Source organism: Sinohyriopsis cumingii, chromosome 5, assembly GCF_028554795.1.
Source record: "Sinohyriopsis cumingii isolate HCF-2022 chromosome 5, ASM2855479v2, whole genome shotgun sequence".
Classification (NCBI taxonomy): domain Eukaryota; kingdom Metazoa; phylum Mollusca; class Bivalvia; order Unionida; family Unionidae; genus Sinohyriopsis; species Sinohyriopsis cumingii.
This window is the reverse complement of record NC_142965.1, coordinates 98,134,969-98,154,057: the sequence shown is the minus strand read 5'-3', so window position 1 is coordinate 98,154,057 and position 19,089 is coordinate 98,134,969. Positions and strand designations below refer to the sequence as shown.

The 19,089-nt window shown below is 35.5% G+C and overlaps 1 protein-coding gene across 3 annotated transcripts in view; it reads right to left on the bottom strand.

Moving 5' to 3' along the window:
- Positions 1-19,089, bottom strand: part of LOC149799844 (guanine nucleotide exchange factor DBS-like) — a 202,679-nt gene that overhangs the window by 143,244 nt on the left and 40,346 nt on the right. For 2 of the 3 annotated variants that reach the window (XM_089959262.1, XM_089959263.1), the window contains exons 3-5: positions 17,221-17,335; positions 13,612-13,644; positions 10,685-10,775 (exon numbers count right to left, since the gene is read on the bottom strand). In XM_089959262.1, the coding sequence (XP_089815388.1) occupies positions 10,685-10,775; positions 13,612-13,644; positions 17,221-17,335 (239 nt within the window). The remainder of the gene's footprint in view (positions 1-10,684; positions 10,776-13,611; positions 13,645-17,220; positions 17,336-19,089) is intronic. The other variant, XM_089959265.1, reaches the window with a different exon arrangement.

The following is a 19,089-nucleotide window of genomic DNA, read 5'->3' as shown; positions in this document are numbered from 1 at the left end:
TTAAAAACTCGATCCCTCAAGGTTGATGGTCTCTCAATACTGGTCATAACACTATATGATCAATAAATCTGTGCTTTAAGAACCTGGTCTCTCATGAGAGGTGGTTTCTCAATACAGGTTCTGCTGTATGATGATTTGATACATTTACTTTCAAGGAGTCCAACACAACATCACAAGGAATATACAGCAGTTCAGCAAATAATGCCACTGTGGCAAGAAAGCGTGTGCATGGTTGCCTTGGCCACAGCTTCTAACATGTATTGTAATGCAGCTGGATTAGTGCAGCCGTCTTCAGTGTACTAAATGAAATTGCTGAAAAACAGTCAGCATGAGAAACTATGATGAAGAAAATCCAGGCCTTCTTTTCAATAGCTTCAATTGTTTTTTATGGGAAGGAAAGCACAGGCTCCAGTTGAGATACCCACATGGAGCAAACCAGCATCCAACTGTGGAGCCTGAATAGGTCATTTCAGGACATTTACCCACTAACTAAAAAAGGGACTATAGGTCTCAAGGTAAAGACAGAAAAAGAGCACCCTCTATGTTGCTGAGCTTTGTCTTGGGCTGTTGAAAACCTCTGTGAAATTTACTCTATCATGAAGAAATGAGGAAGAAGTTAGAGAGCTGGTGGTGGTTGAGCCTCAAAGATATTTTCCAAAATAGAAAGGATCTTCTTGGACTGTGCACCAGATGGCTTTCATCACAAATCCATGGGTAAGAGGCAGTAAATAAAGCTTACCATCTTATCCATGGACCAGATCTCCTCCTTCTTATCCAACTGAGAGGAAATGGTGGGTCTTGTAGGTGTCAGTGGAGCTGCTTCTATCTTGAACACATTGGAGACAACAAGGAATGATAGGGCATTACTATCTAGTACACTCCAAGCAGGAGATTGGCTGGGCATCACTGCTTGTCAATGGAAGTGACACATAAGCACTCAGTACTACTGCCTGTTGTTCTTCATGGTGAATTGTGGCTCTATATGCAGAATAAGTTTCAGGAGGAAGATGAGACCACTTGTCTTTTGTGGATGATGCTACACTTCCAGCCTTTCTAGTGGATGCCACCAAATAATAAGATGATGGTGGGACACAAGGGGCAAAAGCCATGGCATTGCATCTACTCTGGATCAAAGATCAAGTAGCCCAAGGAGGCAAAAGGCACCAATTACCCTGAGATGGAGGATCCCACATTCCATGTGGATTCCATGTGATAATAGGAAAGAGAACAATACTGATCTGTTCCACCTCCCTAGTCTGAATCCACTGGGCAGACTTTCATTCCTGCACAGGATGTCATGATACAGCAAGGAAAGGGATAACTCCAACCCCTACAATAAGGCCTGTGAGTAATGGCTGGTGGAAAGTTGGTGACCGGTATGAGATGAACAGTGACCAGTGACTGGTGACCGGTATAATCTGACCAATCACAGGAAAAAACTGACCAATGACCTGTAACCATACACTGATCACTTTTGACTGGTCAGGCAACATAATGTGTGAGTTTAGTTTGTCGGAATCATCATTCACCGAGGTGTGATGCTGCTCCTCCCACTCAAATTGGGTGCAGTACCCTACACCAGAAGTGTTGGGTGTAGAGAAGCTCCTTCCTCACAGGAGGTTGCAACAAACAACCCAGGATGTGAGAGGAGGGGAGGCAATCTACTCTTTAAATAGTCCCATAAGCTCCTGAGACCAGGAAGTGATCTTCCAAACTGAAAACTTAGTCATCTTGCAGTGGTACCCATGGGGTTCTGCAGAGAAAAACCTGAAAAATTAGAAGAGGAGGAGGATTAACCATTCCTCTACACCAACGTAAGTGTGTTCATGTTCAGCTAGATTCCAGATTTCATTAGACCATACTGAGCAAAATGCACAATGACTATATAATGTGCACTTTGAACATGTGAGGCAGCCTGGTAAATGTCCCAAGGGCCCTTATTGTAGCCATGCTTTCCCATAGTCTGTCCCAATTTATTTTTTAAATAAAAAAATATTTGAAATACAACAATAAATAATGACAATATGTTATTGTGTGACATGCAAAACTTGCCTGCTTTGAATACAGTGTGTGCTATATACACCCCAGCATATGTACAAGGTAAACAATTAACTCACTTATTAGGAATTTGCTTATCTTTCCTTTGTAAGATGTTTCATTAAACTTGTATAGTTCTCTAGAAGCACACACAAGAACAATGTGATGTGAGTAGCATAAACAATTATTAATAAAAAAAGTTGAAAAGGAAAAACACTGAAATGATGGTTAATCAATTATTTAAAAGAAAGGAATATAAATTCCTACTAAGTTAGATAAGAAGAAGGGTGTACCCTAACCCCTAAAGGGTGGGACAAATACACGGTAAGGTCAAACAAAAACATATGTGTGCTTGTGGTCAGCTGACCATCTCTCTTTCTTATTGCCAACCCTAGCACTTTTTGCCCCCATGGTAAAAAAAACACCAAAAAATAACAAAACAAACATATATATATATATATATATATATAATGTTAAAAAAATACCTGCCTACCCTAATTTTAAAACCAGTGCAATATGAGACACATATTATTTTCTTGGCCTAAAAAAGAATGGATGAAGTTGCACTCGGAGATAGAATATTGTTGAAGGGAAGACCGTAATGATTAAAACACTCATCACAAATAAATATTCTAAATATTCTTTGGTCAAAATCTATGACACATTAGTTGAAAAAGATGACTGTGTTCTTGCATGGGCATGAGAGGTGTGTGAGCGGAGCAACAATTATTAACAATTCTTTACTCTGTGGGAGGATGTATTTACAATTCTCCACTCTGTGGGAGGATGTATTTACTATTCTCCACTCTGTGGGAGGATGTATTTACAATTCTTTACTCTGTGAGAGGATGTATTTACAATTCTCCACTCTGTGGGAGGATGTATTTACAATTCTTTACTCTGTGGGAGGATGTATTTACAATTCTCCACTCTGTGGGAGGATGCATTTACAATTCTTTACTCTGTGGGAGGATGTATTTACAATTCTCCACTCTGTGGGAGGATGCATTTACAATTCTTTACTCTGTGGGAGGATGTATTTACAATTCTTTACTCTGTGGGAGGATGTATTTACAATTCTTTACTCTGTGGGAGGATGTATTTACAATTCTCCACTCTGTGGGAGGATGCATTTACAATTCTTTACTCTGTGGGAGGATGTATTTACAATTCTCCACTCCGTGGGAGGATGTATTTACTATTCTCCACTCTGTGGGAGGATGTACTTACAATTCTTTACTCTGTGAGAGGATGTATTTACAATTCTCCACTCTGTGGGAGGATGTATTTACAATTCTCCACTCTGTGAGAGGATGTATTTACTATTCTCCACTCTGTGGGAGGATGTATTTACAATTCTCCACTCTGTGGGAGGATGTATTTACAATTCTTTACTCTGTGAGAGGATGTATTTACAATTCTCCACTCTGTGGGAGGATGCATTTACAATTCTTTGCTCTGTGGGAGGATGTATTTACAATTCTCCACTCTGTGGGAGGATGTATTTACAATTCTTTACTCTGTGGGAGGATGTATTTACAATTCTCCACTCTGTGGGAGGATGTCATTTACAATTCTTCACTCTGTGGGAGGATGTATTTACAATTCTCCACTCTGTGGGAGGATGTCATTTACAATTCTTCACTCTGTGGGAGGATGTATTTACAATTCTCCACTCTGTGGGAGGATGTATTTACAATTCTCCACTCTGTGGGAGGATGTCATTTACAATTCTCCACTTTGTGGGAGGATGCATTTACATCAGATTGATGAGGCTTTTAGACACAGAAAGTAAATGCTATGCAATAGAAGCTAGTAAGATAGCACTGCTATTAAACAGTTTTAAAATTATAGGAAAATGCAGTCAAACCTGTCATGAGAGACCATCCCTTCAGCCAACAAAAGATGTCTCTCAAGACTAGTGACCTATCATTACAGGTTTGTGCAAAAGACCAAGGTCAAAAGTTAAGATGGAAAAATACCCACTATCACTCTATATGTATTGTATTCTTTATCTGTAGTTCTTTTTAAAATATTGCATGCATTTATCTGAAAATAATTTTATATAACAATATTGATAAACATCTATCATACAACATTCACATTTATATTGTAAGATGACAGGTACATGTATTAGCTCATAAATTGCAAAGATTTCTCTTATCCAAAAGTGAATTTTGCTTTTTTCAATCAAATAAATTTGTTTCCTCCCATGTTATAACTTTCCCTTCTTGACGTTTCTGCCAATATTATGTAATGAAGATATTAACATTACTGGTAATCAACTGTAATAATGGCTGCAAATTTGAGTAAATATGGATATATATATATATATATATATATATATATATATATATATATATATATATATATATATATATATATATATATATATATATACACACACACACACACACACACACACACATATATATATATATATATATATATATATATATATATATATATATATATATATATATATATATACGCCAATGAATGAAGTTAAATGAATCCAAACAGAAACAGAATCAATTTATTTAAAAACAGCCAAAGGCTTTATACACCCGTGACATAAATGGATTAACTCTATAACAAAAGTTGTAACTGACTGCATCAAGGTGAATTAAGAGCTAATGCTAGGTGTGTGGGTTATAATTAATGCAGTATCAAAACAAAGCAACAATAAACACAATCCTTTAACAATTGCAATCCAATCCAGAAAATGAGTATCACTTACTGTTATTAAAGATGAGGACATAGACTCATTCACTCCAGGCATTACAGAGTATCTCAGAAATAATTTACTTGATTGCATTATCGAAACCCCTTTAAATAGATTCCTTATTATGACATATCCATGTTGGTCAGGTTTTCACAAAAGTTAAAGAAACAATATACACCTTTCAACTATGTTTGTCCACGACTATTCAGACACTTGAAGAAAAAAATGGTTACTTCAATGAGTGTCCACATGACTTTGGCAGTGAACGACATACACGTTAGTCTGGTTTACAATCCATAACAATTGGCACAACCTGCAGGACCTGATAAATTTAGGAAACCAGTAGCCGGGCTCATTTTTGTCTTTAGAACTGTTTGATTCATAACTTATTAAGCAGTTGTAGTTGCAAAGGATTAAATAAAGGTCAGTCATGTTTGCTGGTGTTTGTTCAATGCAGTCATTCACAGCAATGTTGTTTAGAACAATTTGCATTTTGCCTTCAGACCCTCCAAGTGGTTATGTTTACAAAGAATTAAATCAAGGTTAGTGATCTTCATATGCTTTTGCAATGTGGTCATTCATAGCAGTGTCAAAATACATATTCTGCCTAAAAATCATGGTCCTTGGTCTTGTTTTGCAGGTTGTCACTCATCCATGCATAACAATTGTGGTCATAAATGACAGGTGGCTCCTCATAACAGCATACCTGTCAACTCAATGAGATGAAAACATGCATGCCAGACCAATAAAAACCTTACAAAGACCAAAAAAAATGTATTCATATGTTACATAAGATCAAGTTTTAAAACAACAAATGCCATAAACAAACTAATTTTACATTTACATAATTATTTACATCTCTAAAACTTTATTTTATTCTTTTAATTTTGAGTGTGTTGTAACACATATGTTATTATATGCAACAAGTGCACCCTTTGCACTTTTCAAAATGTAATCGGGGCCCCGAGTGGCCGAGTGGTCTAAAGCGCTCTCCATTACGGATCACTGCCATCTCACTTCTGTCTGCGTGAGTTCGAGTCTCGGATTCGGCTAATGTGGATATGTGAGAAAGCTTGCCAGTAGCTTCTCATGGGTCGGTGGTTCTTTCCGGGTTCTTCCTCCACCATTATTACTGGCCGCCATGTACAGCCTATCATGTGCTGAAAAATGGCGTTAAACCCTACAACAACAAAATGTAATCAGTGGTTTTAAAGCCTATGCATCAGGTGTCAGTGTTTATTTTACACTGTAAAAAATGTTAGTGTGTCTGCATTCAGGGACTTTCTACAATATGTATCTTAGAAAAAGATCTCTCACAGTCTGCATTGTTGTGTGGCAAGGTAAGTGGTCACTGAATAACTAATTACAGATTTGGGAAGCGGATGCCACCAGTACTAATTGTTTGGCTGATAATATCCAGCCAGTAGCTACAAAAGCTCCTTTTCTGGTGATCGTCTGTTAATACAGGCAAACACTCATCAGACAGCATGCAGTAATCCTCAAACTCATCTTTAAGTGCTTCATGATCCAGGTGTGGGGAAATTCAAAAATGAAAGTGTCACTACTAGTATAAAAAAAAGATAAGTGCAAGGTATTTTGAAAAACAATTTTTCAAGGTGTAATATTAACTTCCTTGGATTTATTGAGGTCACATTATTACATATTTATATTTTCGCCCCATAAACCCTTAGTCCTACAATGTAAGACCTCGACCTGATATTAATTTTTTGGGAGTCAAGGTCTTACTGCCCAATATTGGTGCTGTGCAGAATGTTCTGCTGTCGATTAACATCGGAACAATAAGTCAAATTTTCAGGAATATCTCACACATTTGGCATTCCATATCGACGATTTTCTACAAAAAGTGAATATATTTTTATTCGTTTCATTAACGAAGCATACTTAAACTTAACCCGGCTTTCATCGTTTTCCAAAGTATATCAGAGTTATACCCAGGCTGCTTGTGCATAGCTAAAAAAAATCTGGATTGTGCTCGATTTTATTTTTTTTTATACGTCCAGACTGAATTTTGAAATGAAAAAACTATAGAATACGGTTGAACAGCCCTTTACAACTCAGTTGCATGGCTGTACACTGACGAAAATGGGGAAAAAAATGTACAAACAACAGGTAACCCATACAAGTTGACATGAGGGATATAGCAGAGGCAGCTCAAGACAGCTTTTATTGTAGCAGCCTATTATTTGCCTTTTCTATATGAAAATAATGTAGCACCCACACCCAACTTCATATTATAAGCTGGTTCATGAGTAATCTGGTCATGCTAAAACAAGTGTGTGTGTGTGTGTGTGTGTGTGTGTGTGTGTGTGTGTGTGTGTGTGTGTGTGTGTGTGTGTGCATTTGGTGTAAACCAAGGACATTCATGAGATTACACACCAACATACCAAGGACACACCTCCAACCGAGAATATTCTTGGTTGGAAAAATGGTAAAATCTGGCTTCTCCCAACTATTTTAGCCTAGAATAACATAAAATCATGATTTGTAGGAAGGTTCCCATTTACATGCTTGGTACTTGTTCATGATTTTGGAGTGTATCTTTCTTCCAAAGCTGGTGATACACATGCCTGAAACCATGTCTTCAACTGCCTGGTGGACAACTTGTACAGAGTTCTCCACTATCAAATTACACGTTGCAAAAACGTATTATCTCCCTTTAGATTCAAGCATCATATACCAACTACTTAGCTAAACTATAAGAAGATAAGCTGGTGCATATAACATTCCTTGTTATTTTTTATAAATATTTTATGCATGTAAGACAAAAGTGTTGGTACATTCCTACCATACACGTCCAATACAGGCAAATAAATCTGTGACATGTAGGAATGAGGTACATCAAAATGCTATTGGAAATATGCATGAATTCATTGTAGAGTTGTACCAAATTTACCTAATTATCCAACCCATCTGTAGAGTTAAAATGTCCTGTTTGCGGCAAGATTTTACAACGTAATGATATTGAAAAGACATCCACCCCATTTCATCATTTGCCAGCTTAGTATTCAAACAGGAGAGAACAGATGTGAACCAAGTGAAATTTCGCGCTAAGGTGAGTTCGAGTTATCACTAAATGAATTTGGAAGTTAGATGCACAGAACTTCATTAAATATATAGAAAGATAAATATAATACAGAAGTCAAACATTTATCATCAAGATGATCAGTCCCAAAATGAAACATTTAATTACAGCAATATGTTTTCATTATCACGCTCTTAAGACCTGCGACTAAACGTGCAAGCAATCATAAACTGTTGAATGCATTCAATGTTCTTTTAAATGTATATACATGCTTCAATTGGTGATTTGATGACTTTGCTTAACATATCATGAATTATATTTGTATCGATAGTTCTGTTGTAAATGAAGTCTCATTAAAACAACACACAAAATGTAAAAACAAAGTGTCAATCCATAGTGTTTTCCCTAATTTATAGAGGTTATTAAGAATAGCCAAAACACTCAGGATGTTCTACTGGACCAACTTGTACTTATACCTTAAAAGAACATTTATTTAGAGCTGCATTAGACTGTAATATTCTTACTCATTTAGTCTTTTTTCAGTATGTTTTATACAGAAGGCAATGCAGAAAAAAAAACTGTTTAAAACTTCCAATCAGTGATACAAAACACCTTTACATGGTAACTTGAATTAGCAAATGAATAAACAAAGTGATTTGGAAGGTGAACCAAGAGAGTGTTGTACCACTGAAGAATATTCTTGTTCATTCATGGCTCCAAAACAATAAAACAGGATAAATTGTTTATAAAAAGGTATTAGAAAATTTTCCCCATCCACTAACTCTAAACATACATGTACTACAATTACTGAACTTTAAAGCTATTTAGGAGCTTTCAATTCAGTTAACATAGATAAGTTGTTGTTGTTGTTGTTATCGATGTTTTTAGTCTGTCATTCTTCTTCGTGTTGAGATAAAACACAATACAGATTACAACAGAAATAACGTTGTATGCATCATCGATTTACTCAGACAAAGTGACTTGAAAAATACAAAGTCTCCGTGAAATACACAATATGGGTAACACAAACATTCATTTTTTTTTTCAACATTACATCTACACATGACCAAGAGAGAGAGAGAAGACTTGTACACATATTAAAAGCGAATAGTCTTTGCCAATAAGGTGAGTTTCCTCCCATAAATGCTCAAGTCCAGCTAAATAGTATTGTTACAAGCCTGGGATATTTGCTTGACCAAGCGGTGTCAAACCCTGGCAAGATTCCACTAGAAGTCATAAGTTTACCCCAAATTTCCTAAGACTTCTAAACAACTTCAGTTGTAAATTAGAAAGCCTAACGTGTCCATTCTATACATAAATTGTTTGCTAATCAATGCAAGACCACAGATCTCATAACTTACCAAATATCTATCAACCACACATCTGCATGGTTTCTCTTTGTCAACTTTCCGTATCGTCAGCAGTTCACACCTTAGAAACTATACAACTATCCCACAAGACAGGGAACTAATTTCTCTGCCCCACCTTAGGCCAGTCAATCCAAGGTTTCAAGGCACATTTCGCCAGTACAGCTGCATCACATTTGCCAAATGGTATCTGCTGAGTCCCTTCTTGTTTATTCCTTCGTGAAATTTACTGGTCTCCTACCATAAATACTGCCACTGCAGTCACACCACCAATGTAAACCATTAGGTTTTAATAGAGACAATATTACTCCAGGAACACACATGCGGTTTTGACCTGAATTCACTAAAAGTCAACCATGGCATCATGGAAAATCACCAGCACTTCACTCCGTGACGTTTGCTCCTACAAACTGGCTAATTATTTCAGGCTAAGGAATGTTTCCATTGCACTGAGTTCCAGTAATCAAACAAGTAATCACACAAATCTAAGAATTCCTTAAAACAGGCACCATAACCAAATGCGAATACTCCAAATTTATTACAATATGATCTCCAAAGCGGTAGATAAGTCGTACTAAAGACTAAATGCAGGACAATAAGACAATCAATAAATTCATCAGTCTTTCAATAACAACAAGATATATACATATTCAAATAATAATGCAATTGCCCTAAAGAACAGTTGTACACAAAACCCTTATGGAGGTTACAGTTACTTTATACTAGTATGAGATTTGGATTTGATTTTAACATAGCTTTAACAATCTTTCAGTCACATTGCTACGATGTCTGCAATGTCACAGTTTATAGTGATGTTGAGTACATGGGGCATCATGCTGCATACATGTAGCATGATGTCCCACAGTCACATTATTCTGACACCAGGCCGACTAGTCCTAACACTAACCTCTTAATGCTGAGTGCTTAGCGAGGCAGCTGTTAGTACCATTTTTATGTCTTTGTTATGACTCGGCCTTGGTTAAACCCTCAATCTCCCACATCCAAGGCGGATGCTCTAACCACTAGGACACCTGAGCAGTTGTATTGTCTGTAAAGACTGGACTAGATATGCAAATATGTCCTCACAGTCTCTGTGATTTTGTCAAATAGTATGCATCCTTAGTTTGCATGGATTATACAGAATATTTGCGAAAAATATCTACCAAATACAAGTGTGTGTGTGTGTGTGTGTCATATCTCAGCTAGAAATTCACCGTAATGCACTGATTTTGCTTTGTTTTAATTATCATGGGGTATCAATTGTCACAGATTCTGTGCTTGTTACAAACTATGAATTCAAAGGCTAAATGAATACAACTCATTCTATGGAAATGGCTGCGATCCTAGTTAAAACAACAGTAAATCTGTACCAATAAAAATATAATTTTTTACAAAACCATGAAAACTGATACACACAAAAACATATGAACAGACAATATGTAAATGTGATTCTATATTACATTCAACAATTTTGCCTGTAAATTTTGATCATAATATAATATCACAACTTACACTGAATCTGAGGAAAAGAGTCTTGACCAACCCCCAGGCACTTTGTCTCCTATCCACCAGCACCACAAACCCCATCTGTCTCTCATTCAGTCTGCAAATTAAAACAAATATATGATGGCAAACGTAAATAAATGACATTTTTTATTAACATAGTCAACTAATAACACATTTTTATTCCACAATATTTTTGATATATCAGAGGCATATTTTCCAATCTTTTTTTAAAAATCAGTACCAAAGTATAAATAATACTGGATATAAGTAAAATTCAGAAGGTATCCACATGTCATTACAACAGTATCACTAAATGTCTTCAATGGTACAAATATAATAAACTAAATATCAACACTTATGATTGATGATACATGTACAAGGTGAAATATACAGTCTTCTAATTTTGCTTATATCATGTAGTACTAACAACACTCAACAATTTCAACTTGATTTTCACCAAGGCTTGCAACACAAAGAAATTATTCAACTTCATTTCTACATATTCATCTGCAATGAACATTCATGCCAAAATCTCTAAGTATTTTTTTTATGTTATAAAGTTTACATGAAAATTCATGACATCTAAAAATGAACAGAAACATTTACATGTATATTCTTAATCAAATGCAAACCAAAGATTAACCAATTAAATAGATTATCCAATTGAAGAGAAGAAAAAAAAGCAATTAAATTGATTAGAAAAATCATCTCATGGTGAACCATTTCAAACTGAGCAACAAAGATAAAATTTTCGAACAATCTCTGCAAACAAATCTCCAAAATGCATTGACTATGTAACCACTGTATATACTCATGTAGAAGTCAGATGCACCCACAAACAACATAGACTCTGACCTACTATCATATAATGCACTGGCAGATCAGGATCTATGATATTTTACACTGGCAGAACAATATATATCATATAATACACTGGCAAATCAGGACCTCTCATATAATACACTGGCAGATCAGGATCTATGATATTTTACACTGGCAGAACAATATATATCATATAATACACTGGCAAATCAGGACCTCTCACTGGCAGATCAGGATCTATCATATTTTACACTGGCAGAACAACATATATCATATAATACACTGGCAAATTAGGACCTCTCATATATTACACTGGCAGATCAGGATCTATCATATTTTACACTGGCAGAACAATATATATCATATAATACACTGGCAAATCAGGACCTCTCATATAATACACTGGCAGATCAGGATCTATGATATTTTACACTGGCAGAACAATATATATCATATAATACACTGGCAAATCAGGACCTCTCACTGGCAGATCAGGATCTATCATATTTTACACTGGCAGAACAACATATATCATATAATACACTGGCAAATTAGGACCTCTCATATATTACACTGGCAGATCAGGATCTATCATATTTTACATTGGCAGAACAATATATATCATATAATACACTGGCAAATCAGGACCTCTCATATAATGCACAGGCTGATCAGAATCTATGGGTTTTTTTAAATACTGATTACTTCTAACAAACTGCATAGACCCATATCTTCTGGTGCACTATATGATAACAGATCTGGGTCTATGATGTTTGTAGTTGGATTAGACTTAAACTTAAGTATATAATACCGGTATACTGTGTGTTTAGGATTAGGCATACAACATATTAATAATGATTTTACTTTTATATGAATCTGTTTTCAAGCTCTGATAAGCAGCTGTCACCAGTTAAACTCAGTTCCTGACAATAACACAGCCATTACATCTATAATGTAAACAACATTAGTACCAGAATATTGATCTTTGCTTTGATTAATCATTTGCAACTTAATATGGTCTGTCCTAAAACATTCAGCTAATAGCATCCAAACAACTTATCAGCTTGTCTGATGTTCTACAGTTTACATCAGAGTTCCCAGGAAATTTTTTAAAGGCATAGTGGCAAATGCTAAACATTCAATTACTATAGAATAATGCATTGCCTGTGTGATCAAAACATGATATATATCATGATTTTTGTGTCATGATACCATCCCAGTCATGACATGTATCAAACAATTAGCAGGTGATACTGTGATATAGGAGTGATGATACAATATGTATCAGGATACAGGGTCCTATCTTGTCACACTTTGCATGCAATGTCTATGTGGCTGTGTCAGCTTAGTAAGTTATATGGCAAAGTTACTAGTAATACTGCATATAACATGGCTAATTTGACAATTCTTTGTAAATTTCAATTACTAACTATAAAATGTTTTTGCAATTATTTGATCCCTGTAACCCAAAATATTTCCCGAAACCAGCCTTAAATATAGCTGAGGGGTTTATGTTTAAGACTGTATCACCATTGGTTCTAACAGAGTATTATGGGAGCACATGCCTACATTTGAACCTATAGCATGGTTGAGTTTCTCTTCTGATATTACGGGTGTCTCTCATCCCTCAGGTCACTGACTTAAATCTTAGGCATATGCAAAATTATCGATGACAATTTGTTTGGCCACTCAAATAACATTAGATGCTTGTGAGTGCATTCTCACTAATCCAATTAGGTAGGTTGTCTTATCTCCTATGATCAACATTGATAATTTTGAAAATTATCAGCTACTGATGGGTGAACGATGAAACAATATTATAGGTCTGCACTGCTAATTGGAAATTAAAGGCAGCAATGGGTACCTATAAAGGAAACTTTCACTCCAGTGTTTTTTGTGCTTTTTATCTGCTTCAGTAAAATTTCCAAAAAATCATATTGACAGAAAAGAAATTCTTAGATTTAAACCTAAGAAAACCACTGCAACAGATTTTATATTTCAGAAACATAGATCTCTCTTGGACCAACTGTATGATAACTCCAGCAGGTGAGTTCAAAGTATATGTGTTTGTGAAAATGAGAAATACCTTAAGTTTCTATCAATAAACTTACACAGACATGCAATCTTTCTTGGTATCTTGACAACTACAAAAAAAGATTTTATTATAAACAGAATTGCTTTACATGTTAATATTTTAATATGACTATTACATATTCATGGCAAGTAAATTTTTGTCTGAGAGTTTCATGACATTAACCAGAGTGAGAGAACTGCATTGAAAGATAAAATTCAGGATCACATTCTGACTCCCAAAGAAGAACTTCCCAAATTTGACCCAGATAGTCTTGAGAAGTTTTGGTAGTCAGTAAGCAATGTGAATCTACACCAGGCATGGGCAACTTCTTCCTGGGTGCAGGCCAGATATGTGATTTTTAAAACCATGCTCTATGATGGAAATTAATGGATAAATCAGGTGACAGGCCAGATCCGGCTTGTGGGCTATATTTTGCCTACCCCTAATCTACATACAGGCAGGAAACATTTGAAACCTCTTGGTGGATTCTCAGTGGGGTTTTACTGACATTGCCACTTTCAAATGCAGACACTGAAAGGACACTATCCATCCTGAGGAAGATTCAGGCAGTCTCTAGAAGAAACCTGGATTCAGTGACAGCACAGTTTTAACTGTTAAGATCACAATGATAAGTACTGACATCAATAAAATCTAGGTAACAATTTCCTTTAGAATTTCTACAAATGTTTGGAGTGGATATAAGGGGAGTATGAATGGCAACAAGATACTGTTAAAAATACTGATCTGCATATTTTAATATTAATAAGACATAAATTTAATTAATAACTGTAATTTTTGCCCATTTGCAAAAAAATTGGGTTTTTGAAAATCTGCCCTCTTTTGGGGTCAAAACTGAATGAATTTTTCAATTCACCTGATCAGTTCAAAGCTGACCTCCATTTCTGTAACATGCATGAAGAAGAATTTATTGTACTAACATTAAATCATCAAATTATCTGTAATAAAAAGACAGAAACATTCAGAATATTATTCATGTAGTATTTTAGCTATATTTAAATGAACAAGTCCTCTGATGAGACCATGATTCTGACTGTCTGATAAGAATTCCCAGTTTTTAAAGAAAAGAGCATTTCTTCTTTTTAACAACTGAATTCTTTCTGAAACCATCTCTGGCATTCTAAAGCTATATTTCAAATTAGCCACTGTGGCATGCATATTTGTTTTAAGATCAAGACCATTTTCATTACAACAAAACAGACACCATTTGAAGTTTTTTGGTGAAAATGCCATGTTGATATCACTAGCTAGTGAGGTGGAATAGCAATAATAAGATTTTTAAAATGGCTAATGTGGTGGCCATGTTGGATGTCTGGGTGGTATAATTTTCTTTTCTGGAATAGCATTAAAAAAATTCAAGAGTGATGCTGTGGGCCTAGTGGGCATCAGATCAATACCGTTTTCATCTGGAACCAACTAGACATCATAAAAAGGTCTTTCAGTAAAAGCCCCATGTTAATGTCACCATCCACTGAACAGCAATATTTTCAAGATGGCTAATGTGGTGGCCATAATGGATGTCTGAGCCGAACATTTTCATTTAGAACCAACTAGACATCAAAAGAAGTCTGTTTTGACTTCAAGAGTATTGGTAACATAATTTTCAACCCTGGATGTCTGAGCAGCACCATTTTCATTTAGAATCAATAAGATCTTGGGATGACTGTGTGTGTATAAAGTTTCATGGCAGTTTCAGTGAAGTAGCAATAACAAACTTGTGGTAATGGAGTGTTGGATAAAGAACCATCAATTTTTCTGGTTGTGTTAATCCCAAGGACTAAGAATGGACCCATAAGTCACTGTTGCAAATGTGAACTTGTCTTTTCATGCCTAGTAAGATTAACATAAAGGGTGATATATAATGTGCCTGTGCCTAGTAACTATGGTGGGGGGGTGGGGTGAGTAATTTAAATCTCAGATTTTCTTTTCAGTGATCCAGTACATGTATTAGGAATTTCCAAAATCTGTTCTAACACCCGCCCTCCTCACATGAAAAAATTTGTTTCTTAATGAATTGAAATTTTACAGACATTTAGCCAACAGTTAAATCAATCCTACAACTAATTAAATTAAAGCAACAGATCTATTTTCTGAGTTCAATAAGCTAAAAGTTACAATCAATATTTTCACCTGATCTGTGGAACAATTACATGTCCTACATTATGTAACTACTAACACCTGGACATAGTTGATTTAGTTTCAATGGCTATACGTCTCAAACCTGCTGACAAGGTCACCTCAATTAAGCAATCCCATGTCTTAAACAGCCACTTAAGCATAGGTCACAGAGACCAAATATTTGTACAAATAAACCTAAATTAATACAATCTCCTAACTGCCAGAGGTGGCTGCTTATGACAGGTTGTTCTTATAGGGAGGAAATCTCTATAGTTGATAAGATATTACCCAGGAATCTCAGCCAAAACAATATGCACTGACACAAAGATTAATGACCACACCTTCTCAAGCATGATTAAGACAGTTGACTAACAAACTGGAAGCTATTTTTATTTAATGTAAAACCACCCTCCTCTGCAGCCTTACCCACAAGGGCTGAATAAAAAATACTAACACTTTAATGCATAGACCACCCTAATCATATCCCCTAATTCAATTTTTTTAACAATGTAGTTCTGCAACATATACATGCATGCACACAAATGCATACATGGGCAGGCACTGTACGTAATCCCCATCCTTGAAAAGGACAGGGGTAATTAATTTTAGTGAGCTGTTCAGTAACTCACAGTAATCTGTAATTCTACACCACATAATGCACACCGAGTTTTCTAATAAATATACTGCAATTACATGTGCCATATATACCCACTTATAAGTCGGCTCGGTTGCAAACAAGACAAAAGCAGTTCTGATGTCATATGATCAGGGTCTATGCTGTTTGTTTTACTGATTACCTAGTCCAAACAAACTGCATAGACCCAAATATGTTGGCACATTATGTGATGGCAGATCTGGGTCAATGCAGTTTGCAATTGGAGTATAACTGGCATGCATTAAACGGTGCATCCATATATGCTGACACATCATGATATTTGCTTGCAACGAGTGAAGAATGGATATATTTCATCGAGTGAGTGAAAAACTATTTTCACGAGTGGCATTAAGGCACAACTGAAATTCTTAAGTTTTTTCCCCATAAGATGAAATATATTCATTATTCACTCAACAGCAATTAAGTGAATTTTCTTTCTTATTTTATGCTAAAATGTATTGGTTAGCAAGATATACTGTGTGTGTAGTCCTTACAACATTGAAGCTGCGGATCTCTTACTGGTGATGTCAGCAGTTTACCATTTATGTTCTGCTGTGTTTTGTGATTATTCACACAGACAATTTAAAGAGTTACATAATTCTCCTTCCCAATTCAAATTAAAATAGCACATTAAGAAAAAATATATTTGCACCTTTTATGCATATCTTGTTATCGATGCAGCAATGATATTATTTCTTGCAATTCACCCCAGTGAATTATCACAATATTTTACTTGGATAATCCAATAATTCATGGCCATGCATACAATAAAAATCATTACTGAACCCGAGAGATATGGCAATTAATGGATGATTATAACATAGTTGCAACAAGTTAAGGATGTGTGCTACTTACGATACGATACTGCATAAATAAGTGACCACTTTCCTATATTCCTCCTCAGTGACATCTGGAACACTAGGTCGATCTGGAAAAGTCAGGATGGGAGCTCCATTCTTTGCTTTTCCACCTGGAAAGAGGCATATCATGGAGGAATGAAGATAAATGTAATGCAAATAACACATACCATACTGCATTTCGTTATAAGGTACAATGTGCTACAGTAACCACATTCATATAAGATAAATGTAATGCAAATAACATATACCATTCTTCACTTCGTTATAAGGTACAATGTGCTACAGTAACCACATTCATATAAGATAAATGTAATGCAAATAACACATACCATACTTCACTTTGTTATCAAGTAGAATGTGCTACAGTAACCATATTCATATAAGATAAATGTAATGCAAATAACACATACCATTCTTCACTTCGTTATAAGGTACAATGTGCTACAGTAACCACATTCATATAAGATAAATGTAATGCAAATAACACATACCATACTTCACTTCGTTACAAAGTACAATGTGCTACAGTAACCACATTCATATAAGATAAATGTAATGCAAATAACACATACCATACTTCACTTCGTTATAAAGTACAATGTGCTACAGTAACCACATTCATATAAGATCCACCTTAACTGATAAAAAGGCCAAACTCCATATGCCTACCTATAAGGTCTACCATGTAAATGAAGACACATCCTACTTGTGGTTGGTTTCTGAGTGGTCATTACATCTATGCCAAAATGGATGAAGAGGTTAGTGTAGAAATTAAAGTGCATTAAAACTAGCATTTTAAGAACAGTAAGATCTTGACTTTAAATCTAAACTCCATAAATCAACAAAACTCTAACCAAGGCTAAAAGAATCAAAAACATCTTAAATTTCACTGAATTAACTCCATGTTTATTATTTAAATTATTATGCTGACAAGAAAGGCAAAGGAAACAAATTATTATGAGCAACCTTGACCTTTAAAAAAGACTACCAAAGCAATAGGCACTCACACAGACACACACACACACACACACACACACACAGAACTTAAATTTTCTAAAAGAATTGTATGGCCTCAGGGGAGAACAGTTTTGTACCAATGCTGGAAATGAGGGAAAAAGTCTATTTATGATAAACAACAGCATTATTAAGATACTTTGTTTCCTTCAAATCACAGCTGCCACACTTCCCCAAGGCAAGTCCCTTGAATTGCCATTACTACTGTGGTGACCCACTACTCCATCAAGCTTCTGAGATCACTACTACTATGGTGAGCAACTACTCCATCAAGCTTCTGAGATCACTACTACTATGGTGAGCAACTACTCAGTCTAGCTTCCAAGGTCATTACTATTTCAATGGTGTCTGACTACCAGAGAATAATGCAGCTGGAACCAAATGTGAAATGAATTCTTGTTAGCCAATGATTTGGGAATATGGAGCAATTTTTGTGTCATTTTCATTATACAGTATATCAAAGCTATAATTACCTCCTTTCAATGTGATTTTTGTATAGTTCTGACTTCTACATGATTGGCAACAAATTCCAGGGATTAATGATCACAAACTACTGCAGCACAAACATTTTTCTCTCTTTCTTGTATAAAAAGTTACAGATTAAATTCGAACCAATGATTACTTATAAATGTTTATATTGTCATTTTGTTCTACTAAAGCTATATCAAAAGCAGAACCAAAGGAGATACATGTATTTCTAGCATCTTGCAGCTTTGCAGCTGGTGGAATAATGCATCTTCTTGTAAACAAGATCAAGTCCAAACATGTACTTAAATATGCATGAAATTGGAACTTCCTGGTAGCTTCTGTCTTTCTGCCTTCTGCATAAGTATCCAACTTGTTGACAAAC